This window comes from Trematomus bernacchii, unplaced genomic scaffold, assembly GCF_902827165.1.
Source record: "Trematomus bernacchii unplaced genomic scaffold, fTreBer1.1, whole genome shotgun sequence".
In the NCBI taxonomy this organism is placed as follows: domain Eukaryota; kingdom Metazoa; phylum Chordata; class Actinopteri; order Perciformes; family Nototheniidae; genus Trematomus; species Trematomus bernacchii.
Window position 1 is genome coordinate 14,649,409 of NW_022987689.1, and position 21,791 is coordinate 14,671,199.

Sequence of the window (21,791 nt, forward strand, 5' to 3'; positions counted from 1 at the left end):
TGTTTCTCTTAATCTGCATATATTCCTATAGCGACATGCATCAATTTGCACTCGCTCCTCTGCTCCAATCAGGTGCCAGTGCGTCAGAGGCGCAGTAGTCTGCGTCAGGAGCGCCTGTTGTACCACACACACACTGTTTTCCTGATGATTAGGCTTGCTTCAGTGGCGGTTTCTAGACATTTACCCTCATGGACGTCCGGGTGTGCTGGTGGTAATGTGAGACAACAACTTTCCAGCCCCCGCAGAGGTCAGTGTGTCGTCATGGCTGAGCGCACTGCCCACATGTGTGCCGTGTGGACAGCTGAGCCGCGGCGTCCTCTGTCAGCGACACACTTTAGAGGACAGGCTCTCCTCCTTTCAACCACTTTATTGTTTATTTTTTGCCGATCAGGCTTTAATTTATAAAGGATTTCCAAAGGCGACAGGAAGACACCTTCTCTCCAGATGGAGCATCCAGCCAATCCGGGAGACAGCCCGGTGGAGTTGGAGTTAACGGTGGAGAATGTGGAGTCGGTGAGTGACTTTAAAAAATAATTTAGCCACTTCTCATGGTGACTGTCTGTTGATTTACACGTCTGTTAAATCATTTAAATCTCATTTTAATTCACATATTTGTCATCAAATCATATTGATATGGACATATTTGATTTGATACAGTAGCCTAACTGAATTTTCTGCAGCAGTTTGGTTAAATAAATAAATAATAGAATGGTGGTTGGTTAATTGTAGTTCACCAAAGGGAGTTTAGACATACTGGACATTTTGTAACATGATACCAGCTATAAGCATATGCTGTCCTAATAATAACTAACACCATGTGCCTTGGATTAGTTGCTATGACAACACATTATTTGACACAATTCAAACAATTGGACATCAAGTAAACTGGGCATGATCATCTCAGGAATTATAACTTAAAATGACACCCGTGTTAAAGATTTAAAAAAGGCGTGTATCCACCTGTTATGATGAAAATATACAGGTCGTCATTACTCGTCAGGAAGTAAAGGCATATTGACAGTTTTTAGCCAATCTGACATCCTTATCAATGTTTTTAATAATACCTAATGACGGTTTGTATAAGTGTTCACTTTGCCTCGGTCCTCTGTCCTCCTCCAGGCTCTCTACCAGCTGTACTTCGACCCGGACATGGAGCGTAAGAATGTGGCCCAGAAGTGGCTGACCCAGGCTCAGGCCTCGGCACAGGCCTGGCAGTTCTGCTGGGCCCTGCTGGCCCCTGACAAGGCATGTGTTGTGTGTGTGTGTTGGTCTGTAGTAAATGTCAACAGCAGGTAGTTTATCTTTTTAAAAAATCTCCATATTGTGATCATGGGCTGAAAAAACAATGTTGAGGAGGCAAACTTAATAGATGTTAAGCATCTTTGGTTAGCGTTTTGTTTCTCTTTAGTAATTTTGAGGCTCTGTAGTTCCCTTCTGTTCTCTTTGCAGTTCTTTTCAGTCTGTGTTGTTTTGTTTCTCTTTGTAGTCATTTTGAGTCCTTTTGAAGTTTTTTTGTCTCTGTTTTTGTTTTGTGTTTGTTTGTGGTCTCTTTTGCTCTTGGTTATCATTTTTAGTTGTCGCTTTTCATCCTTGTTGAGTCTCTTTGTAGTCTCATTGTGTCTCTTTGCGAATGTTTTGCATCTCTCTGTAATTTTGTTGTGTCTCTTTGTAGTTTGTTTGGGTTAGGGTTAGGGTTAGGGTTAGTTTGTTGTCATTTTTGGGGCCTTTGTGGTTAACTTGAGGCCCTGTAGTAACCCATTCATAAATGTGTCTGTATCTTTGCAGCTCCCAGAGGTTCAGTTTTTTGGCGCTAGCACCCTCCACACCAAGATCTCCCGTCACTGGAGCGACCTCCCCTCAGACCAGCACGACAGCCTGAGGATGCAGCTCCTCTCCCACATCCTGCTCTTCTCCTCCGGACCCAAAATGGTGCTAACCAGGCTGTGTGTGGCCCTGGCCTCCATGGCTCTTAACTTAATCCCACAGGCTTGGTCCCAGCCAGTGGCGGACATGGTGAGGGCCTTTCAGCCACAGAAGCCTGATTCTGAGGGCAGCTCGGGCTCAGAGGCCACCCAGGACCCTCAGGCACACTGCCTCGCTCTGCTGGAGCTCCTCACCGTTCTTCCAGAGGAGTTCCAGAGCCGCCGGCTGGCTCAGGCTCGTCGTGCCCAGCTGAGAGAGGCCCTGGCTGGGGAGTGGGCAGTGGTGTGTCCCTTGCTGCGTCAGCTTCTCCAGAGTCAAGACTCCTCGAACCAGGTGAAGGAAAAGGTGCTGCGCTGCCTGTCCAGCTGGACGGGGCTGGACGTGACGTTAGGGGACAGTCATGAGCTGGTCCAGGACTGTTTCACTGCGCTGTCCAACCCCGAGCTGTTCGACACCGCTGTGGAGACCATCGTCACTGCCATCTCACAGCCCGACAGCCAGAGGTGAGAAACACTCTGCCAGTGTGGAACAAGTGCATCTACTCAAATACTGTGCTTGAGTTGAGGTACTTGCTATTTACTTGAGCTTTTCCATATTTGTGCTTTACTCTGGTTTTTAAGATAAGATAAGAAGTACTTTATTGATCCCAATTTGGGACATTTTTTCATTGCAGCAGCATAAAAAGAAAATGTTCATACCCTTCCTGGCATGGGAAAAACCATGAATCTCTAGATGTTAGGATTTGGAGGGATTGTAATAAACTAAAGGATGTAGTGTTCCTTCATGAGTTGGGACATTTCTCCTCCTTCTTTAGCTAAATGTTCTCATTCAAAACCTTTTGAATCAGCTCAAAATACATTACAAAACATGGAGGTTTTGAGAGGATGTGTGGTCCAATATCCCTGTGATCTTATAAGATATGGTGCAACGCTGTGGATTTAACTACTAAAACAGTTAATAAGTAGAACTTGGTGCAACCTTAAACATCTATGCAGTACATTGCAACACATCAATTTAGCAATACTATTATTGGAAAAAGTGTAAAAAACTGACAGGGAACAATAACGAACCAATCAATATTTTTATTTTTCATACGTTTGAACTACATTTTTGATGAAGACTTATAAAAGGCATGGAATGAAAGACTTTTATTTTAAGAAGAGTATTTTCACATTGTGGTATACCTTATTTCACTCAAGCAAAGGATCCAAATATATCTTCTACCACTTTACACTGCATCATACATGTTTTTAAAGGTCACAGTCCATGTGCAGGTGTGTGAATCAGAAGGTGTGTGTGCAGGTACACTGATGCTCTGGTGACCCTGATGCCTCTGGTGCTCGGCCTCCATGACCAGCTGAAGACAGCGGCGAGGGACGGGGACATGGAGACCTCACATGGTATCTGTCGTATCGCTGTTGCTATGGGGGAAACACACTCCAGGTACACACACACACACACACACACACACACACACACACACACACACACACACACACACACACACACACACACACACACACACACACACACACACACACACACACACACACACACACACACACACACACACACACACACACACACACACACACACACACACACACACACACACACACACACCACCTTCCTTTAACCTGGCTTCAGTAAATACTTTTATTTCTTAATTGGGATCAATGTGTTTGTGTCTGACAGGGTTTTGTTGGAACAGGTGGAGCACTGGCAGGAGTATCTGGCTCTGGTGAACATGATTCTGTTCTGCACCGGCATCCCGGGGTACTACCCGGTCAGTGAGACCACCAGCTCCCTGACGCTCACCTTCTGGTACACTCTGCAGGTACGCTAAAAAAACTAATTAGATAAAAACATGTTTTGTACATTACATTTTTTGTTAAATGTTATTTTCTGATAAAGAAGTTAGTGGTTTAATATGAAACATCTCAGCATTAAATGACTGCAAACAACTAGACGTATGTTATATATTTTGTTGAGTTGTGAACCTATCCAAAGACTTTTTTGTATTAAGGTAACTGTCTTTTTATTTTAGTTTATTTATTATGTTCGATGTATCCACTTTGTGCATGCATCGGCGTTGTGGCTGTCTGCCAGAAGCTGCCATAAATGGAGTCTTTATCTATTTGAATATTTGAATAATTGGTTTGATCTTGGCTGTTATTAATAATATAGTTTGACCTGATTTTAGTCATCACACATCTAGATCTTCATTTATAAAGAGACAAGCTGAGCAAACATTTACAGAAGCCAAACTACACACATACACACAAAACATTGATTTTAACTAATTATTATTTTGTTCAGTGTTTTTTACTGGCTTTTAACCTCGGATTTGTTCATTTTGAAGACCAATGCAGTTCATTCAAGTCCCTGTAAACACCCCATGAACGTCTTTAGTTAGTGTTTTAATTGAGAAGTAGAACATGACATATTGAGCACTAAATGTGTAACTCTGTCTACCAAAACATTAAAGGTAGGTAAGTTTGAGAAACCGGCTCGAGATACACTTTTTGTTATATTCCATGGAATGCTCTTAACATCCCGATAGCAATGAATATCTTAAGTGCTTTGACAAAAAATCCATAAAAAAATGTCATCTGTGGAAGCCGTAATACTGTAAAAAGCACGACCAATCATTTTAGCCGGCCCGGCTAAAATAACTGGATGGCCTACCTGCCTGTCAGCCTTCCATCTGTGCACAAACTGTGCGCGTTCGTGTGTGTTGGAGGAGGGGCTCTGTAAGGAAGTGGCAGATTTTTTCCGGCTGTGTATTTTCAAATTTGAGCACACTCGAGCTGGTTTCTCCAAAATTACCTACCCCACCTTTAAGGAACCAAACTTTCTATTTCATTTTGTCTTGCTTATTTAGGATGACATCTTGTCATTTGATGAGGAGAAGCAGGCAGTTTACCTGCAGGTCTACAGGCCAGTTTACTTCCAACTGGTGGATGTGCTGCTACATAAATCCCACTATCCCTCCCAGGAGGAGTACGCCTCCTGGTCCTCTGACGACAAGGAGCAGTTCAGAATTTACAGGTAAGACACAAAACTAAAACCATCCACTGGATGTTTGAGTTGCTAAAAAGAGTAGCAGCAGACTCAACTTGTACCTTATATCACACTGTGTTTCCACCTCTCCTTTGCATTACAGAGTTGACATTTCCGACACCTTGATGTATGTGTATGAAATGCTGGGGGCGGAGCTGCTCAGTAACCTTTACGACAGGCTGGGCAGACAACTGATGGACCCCCAACTGTCAGCAGTGTGGCAGGTAATGCACTCTACTCACTCTTTACATCTTTACATTCACAACTTTTTGCAAAGTAAATAAATACACTGTGTTTCTCTCCATCTTCAGGACACAGAGGCCCTGTTATTTGGCTTCCAGTCCATCGCTGAGACGATAGACGTGAACTACTCAGACGTTATCCCGGGTCTCATTGGTCTCATCCCCAGGATCAACATCAGCAATGTAATGCTGGCTGACACCGTCATGTACACCATAGGTACATATCCAAACTCCTGTTTCTGAATGGGTCACTATTAACAACTCCAAGGCTTTGTTTTCTAATGTCTTACATTAAAGGGGACATATCACGCTCATGTTCAGGTTCATACTTGTATTTTGAGTTTTTATTAGAACATGTTTACATGATTTAATGTAAAAGAAAAACACAATATATTTCCCATACTGTCAGCCTGAATAAACCTGACTTCAGTTTCTGTCTAAAACGCTCCGTTTAAGTGCCTGTCTCTTTAAGAGCCCCTCCTGAAAAAGCCCAGTCTTCTCTGATTGGCTCTCGATTAAATTACATGCACCTATCTCAAGGTAGTTCTTAACATGTGGGTGGATATGCTCCGATGTCAGTCAGTATATTCTGATGATCCTGCATGTGACATACTGGGTGTTTCTCAATCGCGAGTAAAGCTGCTGCAGAGCCACTATTTCAAGCATACTACGTCATCGAGTGCCGCCGAAGTACTGTTCCAATCTCCAGCATACTTGGAAATCTACCGAGCCCGGCGTACTCCGTTTGGAGAAATATCGAGGCTGCACATGAGTAGACTCCGCGGTCTTAAAATCCCCACAATGCTTTGCGCACGGACCAATTTCCCCAAATCTGTGGCGGAAGATGTAAGGCGGGGCCTCTCATATGACGCACACCTGCACACTTGCTAGCCTGTTCCACTCTTTGGGTGTTCCTCAATCGCGAGTACGCTTGCTTGGTAGCACATGTCTGCCGAGCATCTTGCTTCAGAAGCGAGTCAAGAATACTTCCTGCCATTCGGAAAACGAAGAGTGGAACACGCTAGCAAGTGTGCAGGTGTGCGTCATATGAGAGGCCCCGCCTTACATCTTCCGCCACAGATTTGGGAAAATTGGTCCGTGCGCAAAGCATTGTGGGGATTTTAAGACCGCGAAGTCTACTCATGTGCAGACTCGATATTTCTCCAAACGGAGTACGCCGGGCTCGGTAGATTTCCAAGTATACTAGAGATTGGAACAGTACTTCGGCGGCACTCGATGACGTAGTATGCTTGAAATAGTGGCTCTGCAGCAGCTTTACTCGCGATTGAGAAACACCCTTAGTTTTCCAAATGTCAGGAAGTATTCTTGACTCGCTTCTGAAGCAAGATGCTCAGCAGACATGTGCTACCAAGCAAGCGTACTCGCTATTGAGAAACACCCACAGTAGGAAAAGTGCATCCCATGACCAAGGAAGTCAACAAAGAACTGATAAGGTTGTTTTATTTGTATATATGTAATTATTTCATAATTCGTCGTTCGGTTGGCCCTCCAGATTAATGACGTTTTTGTGGCACTAAAAATGTGAGTTTTATATATTTAAGTCTCCTTTAAAGCCAAATATTAGTATTAGAATACCCGATTATGTTACTTTAATTTTTTGGTATGCCTTCACACCCATTCACTTTGAGTATGCATTCTGAATTTCCCCTGTTGTCCAGGATCCCTGGCTGAGTGGCTGGCAGATCACCCCGTGATGTTGGGTGGCATATTACCCATGGTGCTTCAGGGCCTTGTGAAGCCAGAGCTGTCTGTGTCCAGTGTGTCCACTCTGAAGAGGATCTGCAGGGAGTGCAGACATGACCTCAGCCCCTACGCTCAGGACGTCCTGACCGTCTCACAGGTCCCACACACAGCCTCTTTTATTTTATTTTATCATTAGCGATAAAGCTGTCTTTACATTAACACTTGTGTATATCTGCAGGATGTACTCGTAAAAGAAATCCATAAGGTGAGTAAACAGGCTTCAACATTTGCAGTCATTTGTAATCTTGTAAACACAAATGCAAAGCTAAGCGTCTCTCTGAGGACTTCATGTGTGTGTGTCTGTCTGTGTGTGTGTGTGTGCAGAGCAGCCAGTGCATGTGGTTGATGCAGGCTCTGGGTTTCCTCCTGTCCGCCCTGCCTGTAGACGAGATTCTGGGCAGACTTCACTCTCTCATTACCCCTCACGTCCAGCGGCTGGACACACTGGCCCAGCAGGAGGTATATGAAGAAACTCATGCATGTCCTTCAGAAGATCCAACACTGTGTTTTCCATACACACAACACACACACATGAACTGAGAGGTGTCAAAGCAGAGGGGCTGCCATAGTCTGGCACCCTGATGCAGCTTTGGGGTTCAATGCCTTGCTCAACGGCACCTCGGCAGGGCCCAGGCGTTGAACTGGCACCTCTCCAGCTACCAGTCCAAAGCACCTTTAAAATGTATTTATTTATCTTTATTTTCTTGGTCCATGCGGGGACTTGAACCCGTGACCCTCGGGTTCACAGGCCAAGCTCCTACAAAAAAAAAACAGCTGACTGCACCTTGGAAGATTTTCTGCAAAAGTACAACATATATTTTAGATAATAATATGATATCATACTGCAATACATAGATTACTACTACTGTACTCTCACAACAGCTGTACATGTTCACTGTCATCACAAGGTGTAATATCTGACCCACCCACTCTGTCTCCCTGCACAGCCGGACCCCACTAACAAACAGGCTATAGTCCACATCCTGGGGATGCTGTCAAGCCTCTTCACCACTCTGGACATCAGACACTCAGACAGCTCAGAGTCCGCCTCCAGCCAGAGACCCTCCGCCCCTCTGAGCACCCCCAACCCAGTGAGTTCATGTACCACTACCTCCATCATCTTAAACTACAGTATTTCAATGTTTCCAAATGGTGCTTTGTTGAAACAGCCCTCAATATCGCAGACATGTCAAGAATGTATCAAAAATAAAAACCTACATAAAGATCTACTTGTGAGCAAGCTTTTGCTCTTATGATCAGAGCTTCCGGAAAAGTCTGCCTGAGAATCTTTCAAAATAAACATTACACCTACCAATTCAGGCTTTTATCTAAGAATGGTTTATGGACATTATAAATTGTATTTATGCTGTATCATTTCATTCAATGTTATGGTTTATTACTTCATCTATTTCCTTTATTCCATATTGTTTTTGTTGGTTAGTATAGCTTTGAATTCAATTGTATTACATGCATTCCAGCATTGGTCTTATTTGTTTAGTTGTTCAATTGTTTTGCCTTTCTACTTGTTCTGTCTTCTTATTACTGTCTTTTCATTCATCTGTGAAGCATTTTAAACTGCACTCACCTTTTTGAAAGGTGATATAAGTATAAAGTGTTAATTGATGTGAAATATTAAAATAAAATCTTATCAAATGTTGTTTTTAGGTAGTTGTTGTTCTGCAGCAAGTGTTCACATTGATCCAAACCATCCTCAGCAAGTGGCTCGATGACTCAGAGGTAGTAGAGGTAGGAGTTTTTGTACTGCTTGCGTAAATATGTATGTATGTGATGTTTTGTGTGAGTCTGAGCATGTATGATTTATGCATGACTCACAGCTCTCTCCCTCTGCAGGCAGTGTGTGGGGTCTTCGATAAGTCGGTCCGAACTCTCCTACATGATTTTGGGCCGATGGTGGCTCATCTGAGCGAGATGCTGGGGCAGATCTACAGCGCCTACCCACAATCCTCAGCTCTGGACCTTGCCCGGCAGGTACGCCTCCACAGATCAGGGCCTGAGTTAAAGCATGATCCCTCAAAACTCTAATTCTGACTCTAACCCTGGTGCATAACTCTTTAAGAGGACATTTTATGCTCATTTTCAGATTCATATTAGTATGTAGTGTCTCTACTGTGACGTGTTTACATGATTTCATGTTCAAAAAGCTCTTTATTTGTCTCATACACCTCTTTTCACCCTCTGCCTGAAACCAGAGCCAAGTCTGCTCTGATTGGTTAGCTGGCTGTTGTGATTTGAGACTTTGGGATTCAAGCCTTTGTAGACCATACACATGCAATAAAAACACACTACAGGAAAGGGAAACCCCCCAAAGGGATCATAGGACCTCTTACTACGGCCAGGAATGTGTCCCTATTGATACCTAAGATTCAAATTCTTTGGAAATCAAATCTTATTTTCTTTCTCCTTTTTTTAGATGGTTCACATATTCTCCGGAGAGGAACAACACGTCTGTACCATCAGGAGCCTCATCGAGGTGTTGACATCTGTGACACTTCATTTATTTCAGCAAGGTAACAAACACCGACAGAGAAATGTCTTGATGATCTCAGAGATATTTCTCCTGTCTCATCTTGGATTTCATCCTCAGGTCCACGGAATCATCCTGATATCGCAGAATCATTTATGCACCTTCACGCTCAGGTGGGTTGAGTGTTCTCGTTCTTTGTTCTGTACGTCTGCAGCACACAGAACCGTCCCCTGATCACTTTGTGTTCATTTAGATTCTTAAGAGGAAGCCTGAACTCTACCTGTCTGAGCAGCTCGATGTTAAAGGGCTGTTTTACTGCGGTGAGTATAGGCCATTGTTTAATGTAGGACAGATCTTTGTTAAATATTTCAGCACTTTTCCATAATCTTGGATGTTGGGACTTGTTTGTTGAAGTATTTGTAAAAATAAATAGTGTTTTTACTCTTTTTTCCCCCAGGGATTCTAACACTTAAGTTTCCAGAGACACCCACAGTAAAAGCTGCTGCTCAATTCTTTGTAAGTAAGCAAAGTGCACGGTTTTTAAATGTATTGTAAGCGATTTAAAACAAATAAAAATCTAATTTCAACACGTGTCCCTGGCAGACGGAGCTGTTGCCTCGCTGTAAGGACATGCCCTCCCTCGGGGAAGTGTTGCAGAGGGACGGAAAGCTTCTGACCGAGACCATACTCCAGGTGAAACACCACAAACAACTGGATGTGACACAAAGTGCTCCGTGCATGCATGTTCTCTCTGATGTTTAGTCATAGTGTCTTCTAGAGAAGCTTATGTTTTTATTTCTGTCTCAGGCGGTAGGAGGCGAGTCCTCCCGCAGTCTGACGGAGCATTTCTCAGAGGTGTTGTTGAGTCTGAACAGACACTGCCCGGCTCTGCTGGCTCAGTGGCTGAAGGAAACTCTACAGAGCCCAGGGTTCCCCTCTGCACACGTCTCCTCAGAGCAGAAGCACAGCTTCAGCCAGCAGCTACTGAGGTGAGGCTGCACCTGGTACAGTTTCAAACACCAACACTGTTTCAAAAAGGTGTTGTGCTCTCAAACCCTTGATTCATATACAAATAAAACTACATTTAGGTGTCTCAGTAGAACATATGAAAAAGGGACAATGACAAGCAACCCTAATCAAATTAGTTCAGTGAGTTATACTGATTCCACAATTTATCATGAAGAAGCCTTAGAACCAGTACCCAACCACATTTTCTTGTAGAAGATATCTGTGCCTTGACAGAAAAGCCTCTTTCATTATAGGGAGCTGTTTATGAACGGGGATTTGATTAAAATAAAGGCTGCAGGAGTTACCAACAAGTGCACTAGAATCTGCCCCGAGTCTGGTAACATAGGGTAAGGGGTTTTTTCATTTCCAGTCCAGCTGGGTTTCAGTGCCCTAAAATCTCTCTGAATCACAAAAGTGAAGACAGCAAAGAAGTCTCAAGAGTGCCTCAAGAGCTTCCAGCTGTGAGTATCTGCTGAAATGAGGTCTGCATCAGGAAGTATCAGAATGACCTGGGTGAGCAGTTCTCCTCCTCTCTTAAGCCCTCTGAAAAGCACCTGATTGGCCGAGAGGAAATGCACCCAGCTGCTCTCAATTGTTAATCAGGAGCCAACAGGTGATCTGATTCACCTCCAATCAACTCAGGGGAACAGAGACATCCAGCTGTAATGAATTGGGAGAAGGGAAATAGCAAAAGTATCTAAGCATTATTAAAAGGCACTCTGTACGTCCCGAAAAATATATTATTTGATCTAATACCAAGAAACTAACCCCCTATAACTGAACTAATTATAAAGGAAACATGATTAGGGACACCTTTTTTGCGTAATAGTTCAAGGGAACTAGATATATGTGCAAAAGAGACACAGAAAACAGTGAAATAAAGTCTGTTGTTTTGACTAAATCCATTGATTTTTCTTTCTTACAGGGAGCAGACCAACAAGCGACGCGTTAAGGAGATCGTGAAGGAGTTTTCTCTCCTCTGTCGGGGTCTGCAGGGGGCCGGATAATCCCATAAATAGACTGAGCTCGGAGCACTGCGCTCGGGAAGAAACATCCGGAATTTGTTTCACTGGTAAATGGTGCCAAATTGGACCGTTTGGGGACAATGGACAACATATCCATAATACTTGGATTGAACCAAAGCAAAAACAGAGTGGACGATTATTAGGCTAAAAGGAGCTCTGTGCAACATGTTTTTATTACAAGACTCTTGTAAACAAGTGTCCCATCTCCACTCTCCGTAACAAACAACAATAAACAGTTCATTCTTTGCATCTGCATGAGCAGCTGTGTATGTGTTCACTTATTTATTGTTTCTTTTCTCTTTCATAATGCTTGTAGATCATTTTCACACATTATCAAAATATAGAAATCCCCCCCAACACACACCCAAGCTAGGCTTCTTCTTCTCTCTGTTACAAAGGAGAGCCTTTTAAAAAAAAGAGACATTATATAGCTTATAATCATGTACATGTATACTTCTGCTAATATATAATAACAACAATTTCATCACTTCCACAACAGAAAAAGATAACAAGACTCACTTTATTTAAAGCAGACAACATGTCCTGACAGTAAACTGCTTACGTTTTTTTAATCAGTGACGTCACTGTGAGGGGGGGCAGTTGTTGTTGTTGTTGGTCTGCCTCTGTAGAAAAGGGGTTTGAGGAGGACTGTGGTGCTGGTGGTGCACTGAGATGAGAGCGCTGTAAGAGCTAGTCTGTGAGTGTGGGTAGTGACTCTGTGCGTTTCAGCCACAGCTCAGGACCCTTCTCCTGATCCAGTCCTGACCGGACTATCGTATCCTGGTGAACAGGTTCAGCACCGACTTCGATTCCTGGGAACAGCAAGATTGAATAGTGTCACAAACAATAAAGATGACTAAACACTGTGTTATGGCTGTGTGCCTCTACCCTAAAAATACAAAAAAGTATCAAAATAGGCTAAGACACACCCACTTCCCTTCTTGTTGCTGAGCTAGGTCCGACCAAGCCCCCAAAAGGTGTGCCAGGCATTCAAGCAAATCTTCGTAGAGGCCAAACCGTGGACATGTCAGCTTTTACCTTTCCACGAACAAACAATTGGGTCCTATAAGTTGTAAATCGCACCAATGGCCGAATTCCCTGTTTGTTTTTCTTCAACTTTCATTTGACAGAGCCAAGACCATGGCTATATATAGAGAACTGGGTACAGCGTTGGAGGCGGGGCCTAGTTCCTTCCTATGAAACTTGCTCAGTGGCGCATGAACCCATTTTGAACTGACTGGAGTGCAAAAATCCGCATTGAGGCCAATTGTGCATTGTGCAATTAAGCCCCGCCTCCAATGCACTCCCTCAAGAACAATCTCAGCTCAGTCAAATGATTGGAGAAAGAAAATAACTACTATTCAAGTGAAGTTCATTTACCTGACTAGAAACTATCCACTGATTTACAGACAACTCTTTCCTAATGTGGGTTAATGTCAAAGAAATTCGGCCCGATGACGTCACGTATCCGACACAGAAGTTGTAGTACCACTGTTTGGTCCCTCCCTTAATTTGCTTCACCGCCCGTCCCACTTCCTGAGTACATGGATCATCTGCATCATTTTGCCCTCAAAAGTAAAACCGTTTTGGCTTAATGTGCCAATGAGCAATTTTCATAGGAACTAACGAGGCCCCATTTCAACGGCTGTATCCAGTTCTGTTCATACATCCATGGGCTCCTGGAAATTATGCGCTAGGTTTTTGCCAAGCTAATTTAACTGTCCTATTTCAAAGCACTTTCCATGGGAATGCAGTCGTTTCTACACAATTTCTTACAAAAGTCGGCATGGTTCCATCGAACTTATCAACACAGGAAATATCAAGAATGCAATCATTCAGTAACTTCCAACAACAAAGACGTCAGACAGTTTGATGGTTATGTTGCGCTCTATTGGACTGTACCTTGGTGCAGCGCGTCTTACTGAAGACGTTCCAGAAACGTAGTGTCTCATCCCCAGCTCCTGTGACGATGGCCTCCCCGTCTGGTGACACAGCCTGCGAACGGAGGACAGAGAGAGAATAACTGGTGAGGGGGACATTTTGGGATGTTTCAATCGGTAAATTGGCATTCAAAACTTTCTCAGTCTCAACCAAAATAGAGGACTTTATACTCTAATACATTTATTAGACTGCTTATGTCACAAGTTACGTATATTCATTAAGAAGAGTAATTATTTGCATATAAAAAAGGTGACTAGGCTGTCCCAAAAACAGCGTCAATAAGGAAAAGGTAATTTTTCAATATCACATATAAATAACCAATTTGCCAAGGGATTTTTCAATCAGCATATTTTCAGTCAGCATAACACTGACCCTTGATGGGATAAGAAACACTTATCAAATGTTGTAAATAGGAAATATGATAATTAAAAGGAAGCATCTGAATAGTTCTTTCTCTAAATATTGACAGAGGAGCTGCATGGCCAGTAGTTTAAAAGCTGCAGTCTCACCAGGTACAGCACTCTGTAGGAGTGTCCGGTCAGCTTGGCCACCTGCGTCAGCGACGGATACTTCCACACCAGGATCTGGTTCTGAGAGTAGCCGTGAGTGCTCACCTGCAAACAGAGACAGCACGATTCACTTATAGATCACATATGCAAGTCTAATGATCTGGAATGGAGTTATAATCGGACCTAATATCCCAACCCTCTGTGAGCCCGCTGAGGTTCTGTATTAGTTTGTTGTGTTGGAGTACATGAGCAGAGTTTTACATTTTCTGTCATGGCTGAATATTTTTGCTTATTATGACAATGTGGATACAAAGCAAACCTAACCTACAGTAAACCCTAACACTGGTTTTCAATCCAAATGACATTTCAACATCTGGAAATAAAAGTTTTGAATTATTTCAAATATGAATTGAAGTTATCAGTGGGATAAAGTTAACATGATACATACTGTAAAGATGCTAACCATAACCGGACCCTAAATCTAACCCTAAATCTTTTTTCAACAGTAACCATAACTATCACTTCATTGGATTTTTAAGAGTTGAAAAATAATAATAATAATCATGCATTTGATTTATATAGCACACTTTAAAAACAACGTCATCTCAAGGTGCTTCACAAGGCTATACAAAAAAGATTGTTACATGTAAAAAATGAATTTTTAGATATCAAGAATAACATTTCTGATATGCCTGACAAATCAACAAAGCATTTCAGATATGTGGGCGTGGTCAGGGTGAAGCCATTCGTGGACTTATCTTGCGTGGAAGGTGTATTACGGGAATAACATTAAGAATGGTCATTATCAAAATACAACACCAATGTTTAGCACTGAACCAAGAGATATTTCAAATATCTCAAATGCTATTCTTTAAATGCAAATCTTACATTTCAATCTGACTGGTTACTTTTACAATAATTGAATTACAACTAATCACAATAGAATATTATATATCTGTTATTTTATTTGTGATAGCTGTAGTTTAGTTGTAATTGTAGATATCTAAAATGAACATTGCAATTACTTTTGGTACATTTGGTGGTAAGAACAATTTACATGAAAGTCACAATGAAATTATTGCCATCAATAATGAACCATTTAACTAGTGATTATTTAACTTTTAGAATTACAAATGATCAAAATTACATTGTGGTCGAGTCAACTTGAAATAAGAACACGTAACTGAATTGAAGATATCTAAATACGTTTGAATAGGAGTCAATTGTAAGAACAAACTATTTTAATTATTACAAATATCTACAGATAACTGTGTGTGTGTGTGTGTGTGTGTGTGTGTGTGTGTGTGTGTGGTGTGTGGTGTGTGTGTGTGTGTCGTGTGTGTGTGTGTGTGTGTGTGTGGTGTGTGTTGTGTGTGTGTGTGTGTGTGTGTGTGTGTGTGTGTGTGTGTGTGTGTGTGTGTGTGTGTGTGTGTGTGTGTGCGTGCGTGCGTGTGTGTGCGTGCGTGCGTGCGTGCGTGCGTGCGAGTCCTCACCAGTTCATTAGCGTGTTTGGACCAGGCCAGGTTGCAGACCTGGGACCCCGGTGTCGGTGCTCTGCAGGGCCTGGCCCGTCAGAGTGTTCCAGAAGCGCAGGCAGCGGTCGGCCGTGCCCCCCCCTGAGGCCAGCAGCCCGTGCTGGTGGGGGGACCAGGCGATGGCCTTCACCGCCGCCAGGTGGTCGCTGTACTGCTGCACAGGGAGCAGGCTGGAGCTGTTCCACACCAGCAGCTGGCAGGAGACAACAGATATGTTCAATCTTACTTATTTTGAAAGATTTATTCATTTTCTTTACTATTATCTCTCTCTTACCTTGTTGTCGTTGCCCCCGGACGCGAGGTGCTGGTGGTCCGGGGACCACTTGAGGCCGCACACTTCCTGTCTGTGACCCTGCAGCCTCCTCTCAGCTGAGGGGGGGGTCCTGACGTCTCGCTGCAGGATCACTCGGTCCCGACTCCCCGACGATAGCTGCTCTCCGTTCCACGCCAGAGCACCTTCAGCACAAAGGGAGGGAATGAGGGGGGGGCTCATATTTCACCGTTACTATATCGTTCTTATATTATAATAACACCTTTAGTGGTATAGTGTTTTGGGAATTTGGAGAAGTTGTGCATTGGTCTTAAATAGTTGAATTCCCTTTTCCATATAACGTTCTGTTTTCCAGGCCTCCTGTAGTGTAACAGGCAGTACGAGTCACACATGGAACTCTTTTTTCCTTTATTTTTGCTAAAAGCAGTTAACATTTTTGCAGCTGTTTTAAACTCAGTAATGTCATAATCTTAAGAAGAAAATGCTTATTCGTTTTAGTCCAATTCAAGTCATGTCTTTCTACAAAGATCTAGTCTGACTTTAGGAGGCAACTCATAATGGTATAGTCCAATGTTCGCTGTCAATACTTAAGTCAAAATGTTTCCTTTCCTACTTTCTGTCACTTTTTTAATCCTTTGTCAAATAACTTTTTAAGTCGTCAGTTTATACTGAGTATTTCAGTCAATTTAATCTAACCAAAATCAATAATCAATGTGATAACATATGTAATTTCTGTCACACTATCTCATAATTATCTGATGAAACACACAGCCTGAGTGATGAAGATGAAGCAGAGTGAAGCAGATGAGTCAGCAGTGTACGGCAGCTCTGACTGACCTACTCGTGCAGAGTGACCCTCCAGACTGCTCAGCTTCCTCCCTCCGGCTGCGTCCCAGATCTGAACGTAACCTTTGTGGGTTCCTACGGCAACAAGACTCCCCTGATAGGAGACAAAGTCATATCTCAATGTTATTTCCCTTCTTGTCTTTGCTAAAACTTTTTATTTGTCCTCATACTGCTGTCTTAAAATAACAGTCCAGTTTTTGTTAATTGTTATCTTGTACATATGTGTCTCACCCTCTCATTCCAACACACAGACGTAACAGAGTCTCCATCCACAGAAAGGTCACATAATCTTGTCACCTGTCAAGACACAACGTTTACAAACTATTTATAACACATTTTATTTGAAAAAGTAAAAAATAAACGAAATGTTGTACATTTAGAAGTAGTTATAGTAGTAATAGGGTAACTATACTAGTACTATTACAGTAAGCTCTTCAGTGCGTAGGGATCACTTAGTTATTGGAAAGTGCGATGCCATAAGGAAAAAGAAGTTAAGATAATTCTTCATGAGTCTAACAACAGTAACATTTGAAGCGTTACAGCAACACAGGGCTAGTGCAACAACAACAGTTAAAAAGTAAAAAATAAAGCAGCACGTTATATCAGCGGCTAACTAGCAACAAGTATTGGTAGCATTTGAATCGGGTGTTTGTAACTGTACTGTAACATTGAGTTATCAAAGTGTTGCAGTACTTTCTATATGTTTATTAACCCTTAAAGGTGGGGTAGGTAAGTTTGAGAAACCGGCTGGAGATACACTTTTTGTTATATTCCATGGAATGCTCTTAACATCCCGATAGCAATGAATATCTTAAGTGCTTTGACAAAAAATCCATAACAAAATGTCATCTGTGGAAGCCGTAGTACTGTAAAAAGCACGACCAATCATTTTAGCCGGCCCGGCTAAAATAACTGGATGGCCTACCTGCCTGTCAGCCTTCCATCTGTGCACAAACTTATCTCGTGCCCTCATTGGTCATGTGCACGTTCGTGTTTTGGAGGAGGGGCTCTGTAAGGAAGTAGCAGATTTTTTCAGGCTGTGTATTTTCAAATTCTAGCGATCTCGAGCCGGTTTCTCAAACTTACCTACCCCACCTTTAACTGGTTAGCTCACTAAGACATGCAGTCTCATTCTCAAAAGAGAACAGATGAAACAACAGGGGATATTTGAGGACCACAGAGTAACTCTCTTGCCAACAGGCCATGGGTAATCTCAAACCCTGCATAATCAGGATGTGTTTAAGGAATGGTTCAAATTATATACAGCCATTTCGCTGGTTACATTTTCTTCATTTATAATTGCCCTACATTGCATAGTAGTTACTTTTTCCTTGCATACAAATAATATATGTGGGGCTGAAAACAGCCGCTTGATGGTGGCTAAAGTGACTTTTTTAAATGAACAGCAGCATTTACGGCATCAGAATGTCAATCTGAATATATTTTAAATATAAAAAGCTGCACATGTACTACATTTTGCGCTTTTATCACAAAGTGAAAAAAAGGTTCTCTATTCTGCCATACTATCCACAGATCAAACACAGATTATATTCCTGCCCTTCTACTGTATGCATCAATTTAGAAGATATTCCCCAATAAAATCCCAACTATAAGTCTATGTCTCTCTGCCCCCCCCCCCTCACCTGGCTGGTGCAGGCGCTCCACAGGTAGACGCAGGCCCCCAGACCCACACTGAGCAGGTTCCCCGCAGACCAGTCTACCAGGTTGAGGTAGAAGTCGTCCTGCAGCTCTGGAGCGTCCAGCACCTTGAAGGGGATCTTAGAGATCTTACGTGCTGGCTTACGAGGCGAGCGGAGCAGCTTGTGACTGCGTGATATTGAGAAGAAAACAAAAAAGATACGTTAATACACAAGATAGTTAGAGCACCGTGTCTGTGCAGCATGTGAGACCTGTCTTACCTCTTGTTACTAAGTGGAGAAAGGGAGTAGGGTGAGACTTCATTGTCACTATCAAAAGGCACTCTCTTCGTGTGGACAGTGTACTGCAGGGGGATGAACACAAAGCAGGGCTACAGTTAGGGATTCTTTTTCAGTTATGCGTGCAATATGTCATTTTCTGCCATGAGAAATCAATAACACAAGGCAAGAGTTTGGTGGCGTAGTTGAACAGTGTGGGATCATGTTAGTTTGCAGTTGGCTTCTCTTGGTTTGGAGGTTTTAAGCGTGAAATTCTCAATTGAGGTGTCCTCTCCGAAACTAATGGTCTATTCTATGTGATTAAAAGGGGGTAAAAACACTAAATGAAGCAGTTTCACATTATAAATCAGTGTTTGTCTGAAGCTCTCTGGCTGCCGCTAACTTTTTCTGGACTTGATTCTTAATTTCTTTTTTTATTTAGACGTCCAATGCCTACAATATTTCATCCGGTTAAAATAAACAGTTAAAAATCTAGAAACATCTAGAAAGAGTAACTTCAAATGTGGCTTAAAACTATATTAAAAGTCCATTTCTGACAAAAGGGGGACAATGCCATTACATGCAATACAATGTAAAGTTATACTTCATTATAAAGTATCACTAGCCTGATATTAGCTTGACAGCTTTGTCATTATAACGTCAGTGTGTGTGACTTCGAGGACTTTTCAGTTTATTTTGGAGTTAAAAAGCCATTTTTGTCTTGACTCTTACCCTAAAAAGGCTGTGAGAGTCGTGAGAGAGGACTGCCTGCCGCCGGTCGTCCGTGTGGGGGTCCGGCACAGACTCTATCCCCGCCCCCAGTAACTCATTCCTCAGCAGGGCAGCGTACGCCACCGCATCTGTAGGGGGGGGGGGTGGGTTTGGGAAAATACTGAATGTACTCTTCCAATATCAGAGTAACATGCTAACAAAGGTATCCCAACTGTAGCTGTGTACATGACAGGATGTATGATTACCTAGAAGAGCATCAGGACTGTTTTAGGCATATGATAGCTATGTGATTATTAACATGATGATTCAGCCTCTATGGAGATAGACATATGACAAGCATGATCATTTCTGACGTGGAGCTAATCTGAACTAAACATTGAATACTGCTTTATATTCCTCCATCTTGTGACTGTGTAACTCCCTCTCTTGGATATCAGCATGTGAAGGACACTGTTCAGGAACTAGTTGATGCTCTGGATGTGATGACTACTTCCATTCTTGAGAGGATCAGAAATACATGTATCCTGATATTGAAGACCAAGCCGGTGACCAGTGATATTTTTCTAACAGATAGTGTAGAGATACGGCTCAGGATAAAAAATATAAAAAAACAACAACTGGGATAAGGTGAAAAAAGTAAAAATGTCTGACCTTTGCTCGAGTCTGAACTGGCATCCTTTGCTTTGTGGTTCTGATTTGGGGAGCGACAGTTCTCCTGCAGAGAAAAGAAAGGGTACGTCAGTCTGTGAATACCAAGCTGTGTTCTGATGGGGCAGCTTTAAAGGTCATGTGATCAGGTGGCTGTGCAGATGTAGAAGTTACTGCTCACATTGGCGTAGTGGAAATTGATGCTCCAGTTGCTTCCAGCGCGGGTGGGGATGAAGCGATCCCCCGACTTAACACTGACCGGACTGCAAGTGGCGCTCACACACTGCGATGGACAGAGAGACAGGAATAGTGACACCATGAATAATCCAGCAGGGTTATTCAAGGCTTTATTATATGTGGCTCAGCACCTGCTCATACCATAATATTACTATGACAGTTTTTAATGTATTTATGGTTGTTTGTGAGCGTATGCAGTGTTGAATGAAGTAGTACCACAGAGTAGAATGTGTTACAAGTTAACCAGATTTTCAACCAAGGATAAAGTACAAAAGTTACTAAAGGCTAGTATCAAAATGTATTTAAAGTACCAAAAGCATAAGTACGTATCACTTAAATGGTGTATAATTACTCTGAATCGAAGTAAATAACGTTATCAGATACATTTAGTGCAGTGGCAACTATGTATGAAAAAAAATATATACAAATTGCAGGAAACAGAAATAATTAAGTACATTACAAATACTTCAAAATTATACAGTACTTGAGTTAATCGGCTAGTTACTGTGCCCCACTGAGCGTATTGTTATTTATTTTTAATTATGTATGAGTACAAATGCATGTGTACATGTGTGTAGATAGGTAGATACATGTATAGATTATTTCATGATATGCATTATATTATAATTATATTAAAGTAAATGTTGCTTCTAATCAGGATTGAACTATTCATGAGCATGATGCTAATAAAGTCAAACCCAAGCTATTTGGATAAGGGGGACTAAAATATGCTAAACGTAAATACCCATTGCGCACGCGCGCGCACGCACGCGCACGCACGCGCACACACTTCACTGACAGTCCCCTCGTGTCACCTTTGCCTGGCCGGCCTCTGTTGGCACGTTCTGCGGGTTTATTTGCCTCAGCAGCCGCCTCTCGTACTCCTGGTCCATCTCCTCCGGGCAGACGAGCAGCAAGGCCCCTCTGCTGCCCTCACCGCCCCGCCCCCCTTTTAAAGCTCCTCTCCCTCCCGGTGAGGAAATCCACCTCGGATCCCCATCTCTGAGGAAAATCAGGTTAGCTTCAATCAGAGATGCAGCGACACGAGCAGCAGCCCTTTAACAGTGTTCTCTCACTCACACTCACACACTCACACACTCTCACACTCTCACTCACACACACACACACACACACACACACACACACACACACACCCGGTTAGCACGGTGTGTACATGTCAGACGCTATTATGTTCCCGATACACATTTAAAAGGCCAAGCATGCATTCGTAGTTTCCTGCTAGCATAAAGCAGACAGATATCAGAGTATATCGCTAAACAGCTCTGTCGTGCTCTAATGACAGCTGCGTCGTTGTCATGGCATCAAGCAGCCCTTCACGTTCAGTTTAAAGGACCCTGCTGCTGCTGCTGCTCGACAGACTGCGAGGCTTCTTACCTCACTGACACGGTGGCTCAAGTGACCAGATAGTCCGTCATTTTCTGGGAGAAGCTCAGTGCCGCAGCGAAGAGACAGTTGTCGCTTTCTTCCAAACGGCGCTATGCATCCAGAATGCCAACGTGAGACTCACTGGTGTTGTTTATGTTAGCGACAAAGATGGCGATCGAATCAGCTGTAGCAGAAATTCCTTGGTTGACTTCTGCTGTCTGTCTGTGTACAGTGAACGCAGTGCGCGGCTCAACAGTGAC

General features: G+C 42.8%; 2 protein-coding genes across 2 annotated transcripts; one reads left to right on the forward strand and one right to left on the reverse strand.

The window, feature by feature from the left end:
* The first annotated feature begins 217 nt into the window (after positions 1-217).
* LOC117488984 (importin-13-like) lies at positions 218-11,530 on the forward strand. The gene is made up of 21 exons (XM_034138188.1): positions 218-513; positions 1,120-1,245; positions 1,786-2,426; positions 3,226-3,366; positions 3,619-3,760; positions 4,808-4,974; positions 5,090-5,210; positions 5,298-5,445; positions 6,908-7,089; positions 7,171-7,197; positions 7,317-7,451; positions 7,940-8,083; positions 8,658-8,738; positions 8,844-8,981; positions 9,424-9,520; positions 9,598-9,650; positions 9,731-9,797; positions 9,935-9,993; positions 10,081-10,170; positions 10,285-10,466; positions 11,411-11,530. Exons 1-21 carry the CDS (start codon positions 445-447, stop codon positions 11,490-11,492), a joined length of 2,892 nt encoding a protein of 963 aa, XP_033994079.1. The 5' UTR covers positions 218-444; the 3' UTR covers positions 11,493-11,530.
* Positions 11,531-11,664: 134 nt separating this feature from the next.
* LOC117488985 (fizzy-related protein homolog) lies at positions 11,665-21,791 on the reverse strand. Its single transcript, XM_034138190.1, is given in 15 exon segments — positions 11,665-12,322; positions 13,413-13,505; positions 13,961-14,065; positions 15,454-15,501; positions 15,503-15,688; positions 15,770-15,951; positions 16,604-16,706; positions 16,844-16,909; positions 18,256-18,439; positions 18,532-18,614; positions 19,261-19,388; positions 19,912-19,975; positions 20,090-20,191; positions 20,961-21,147; positions 21,541-21,791. Coding segments are annotated over 14 exon segments (1,464 nt in total). The 5' UTR covers positions 21,039-21,147; positions 21,541-21,791; the 3' UTR covers positions 11,665-12,280.